The sequence below is a fragment of the Cariama cristata genome, unplaced genomic scaffold, assembly GCF_000690535.1.
Source record: "Cariama cristata isolate BGI_N322 unplaced genomic scaffold, ASM69053v1 scaffold28277, whole genome shotgun sequence".
Lineage (NCBI taxonomy): Eukaryota > Metazoa > Chordata > Aves > Cariamiformes > Cariamidae > Cariama > Cariama cristata.
The window spans coordinates 1-949 of NW_009625352.1; the positions used below are offsets into that span (position 1 = coordinate 1).

The window sequence follows — 949 nt, forward strand, 5'->3', positions numbered from 1 at the left end:
GCACCTGGAGTACAGCCACAGCTACGAGGAGAGAAGCCTCTTGACCAAGAGCAGCCTGTTTTCGCCCCTGAAAGACGCGGAGCTGATCTCCCCGCCGGAGCCTGCCACCCAGGGCAGCCTGGGGAGCCCCGGCGGTGCCGTACAGCAAAAAGGGTCCTACCTGAATTTTTGTGATGCGTCCTGCGAGAGCGCAGCGCACGGGCAGGCTCTGGAGGTGGCGGCTGAGCGGCCCGTCTCCTACGTTGCAAACTATGTGTCGCCCGACTCTTCCAGCGAGCAGGTTTAAAAAGCCACTGACTCCAAAGCCTCCTTCGAGGCGCACGTCAGAGAAAAGTTTAACAGGATGGTAGAGGCCGTGGACAAAACGATTGAGAAGCGAATCGACAAGCTTACCAAAGAGCTGGCCCAGAAGACGGCAGAGCTGCTGGAGGTGCGGGCAGCTTTTGTGCAGCTGTCCCAGAAGAAGCAGGAGGTGCAGCGGCGGGAGCGGGCCCTGAGCAGGCAGGTGGACGTGGCAGTGGAGATGATCGCAGCCTTGAAGCAACGCCTCACCGAGTCCGAGGAGGAGCTTCACCGGAAAGAGGAGTAAGTGGGGAGGCGAGAGCTGATGGCTTTGCGCGGGCTGGCCAGCACCTGTGCAAGTGAAGGCCTTTGGGGGAGAAGGGAGGGGATGGTTCGGTCGATTGCTGATTATGAAAGGGCCCGGTGCACACCAGTTTCTGATCCCTCTGATTCCAGAGTTGTAGCCCATGGGACCATGCTTCCCTGCAAGGCAGGGGACAGCTCCCCGAGGAGGTGGCTGTCATGCTTGACTCGCCAGTGACTGACTTTTACTCTCTCTAATACCTGGGTTGTGTCCCTGGTTTCATGGGGGTAGGAACAAGTAGAAGCTATGATCAACATGTAATCTGATTTACGCTGACACCTCTAATCCATTACCTTTTTAAGA

The 949-nt window shown here is 57.6% G+C and overlaps 1 protein-coding gene across 1 annotated transcript; it reads left to right on the top strand.

Moving 5' to 3' along the window:
* Positions 1–4: 4 nt before the first annotated feature.
* Positions 5–589, top strand: LOC104164300 (protein ZNF365-like; the record flags this gene model as incomplete). Its single annotated transcript, XM_009703587.1, is given in 1 exon segment — positions 5–589. A coding segment is annotated over 1 exon segment (585 nt), but the record flags the coding sequence as incomplete, so codon positions are not given.
* Between the last annotated feature and the right edge of the window lie 360 nt (positions 590–949).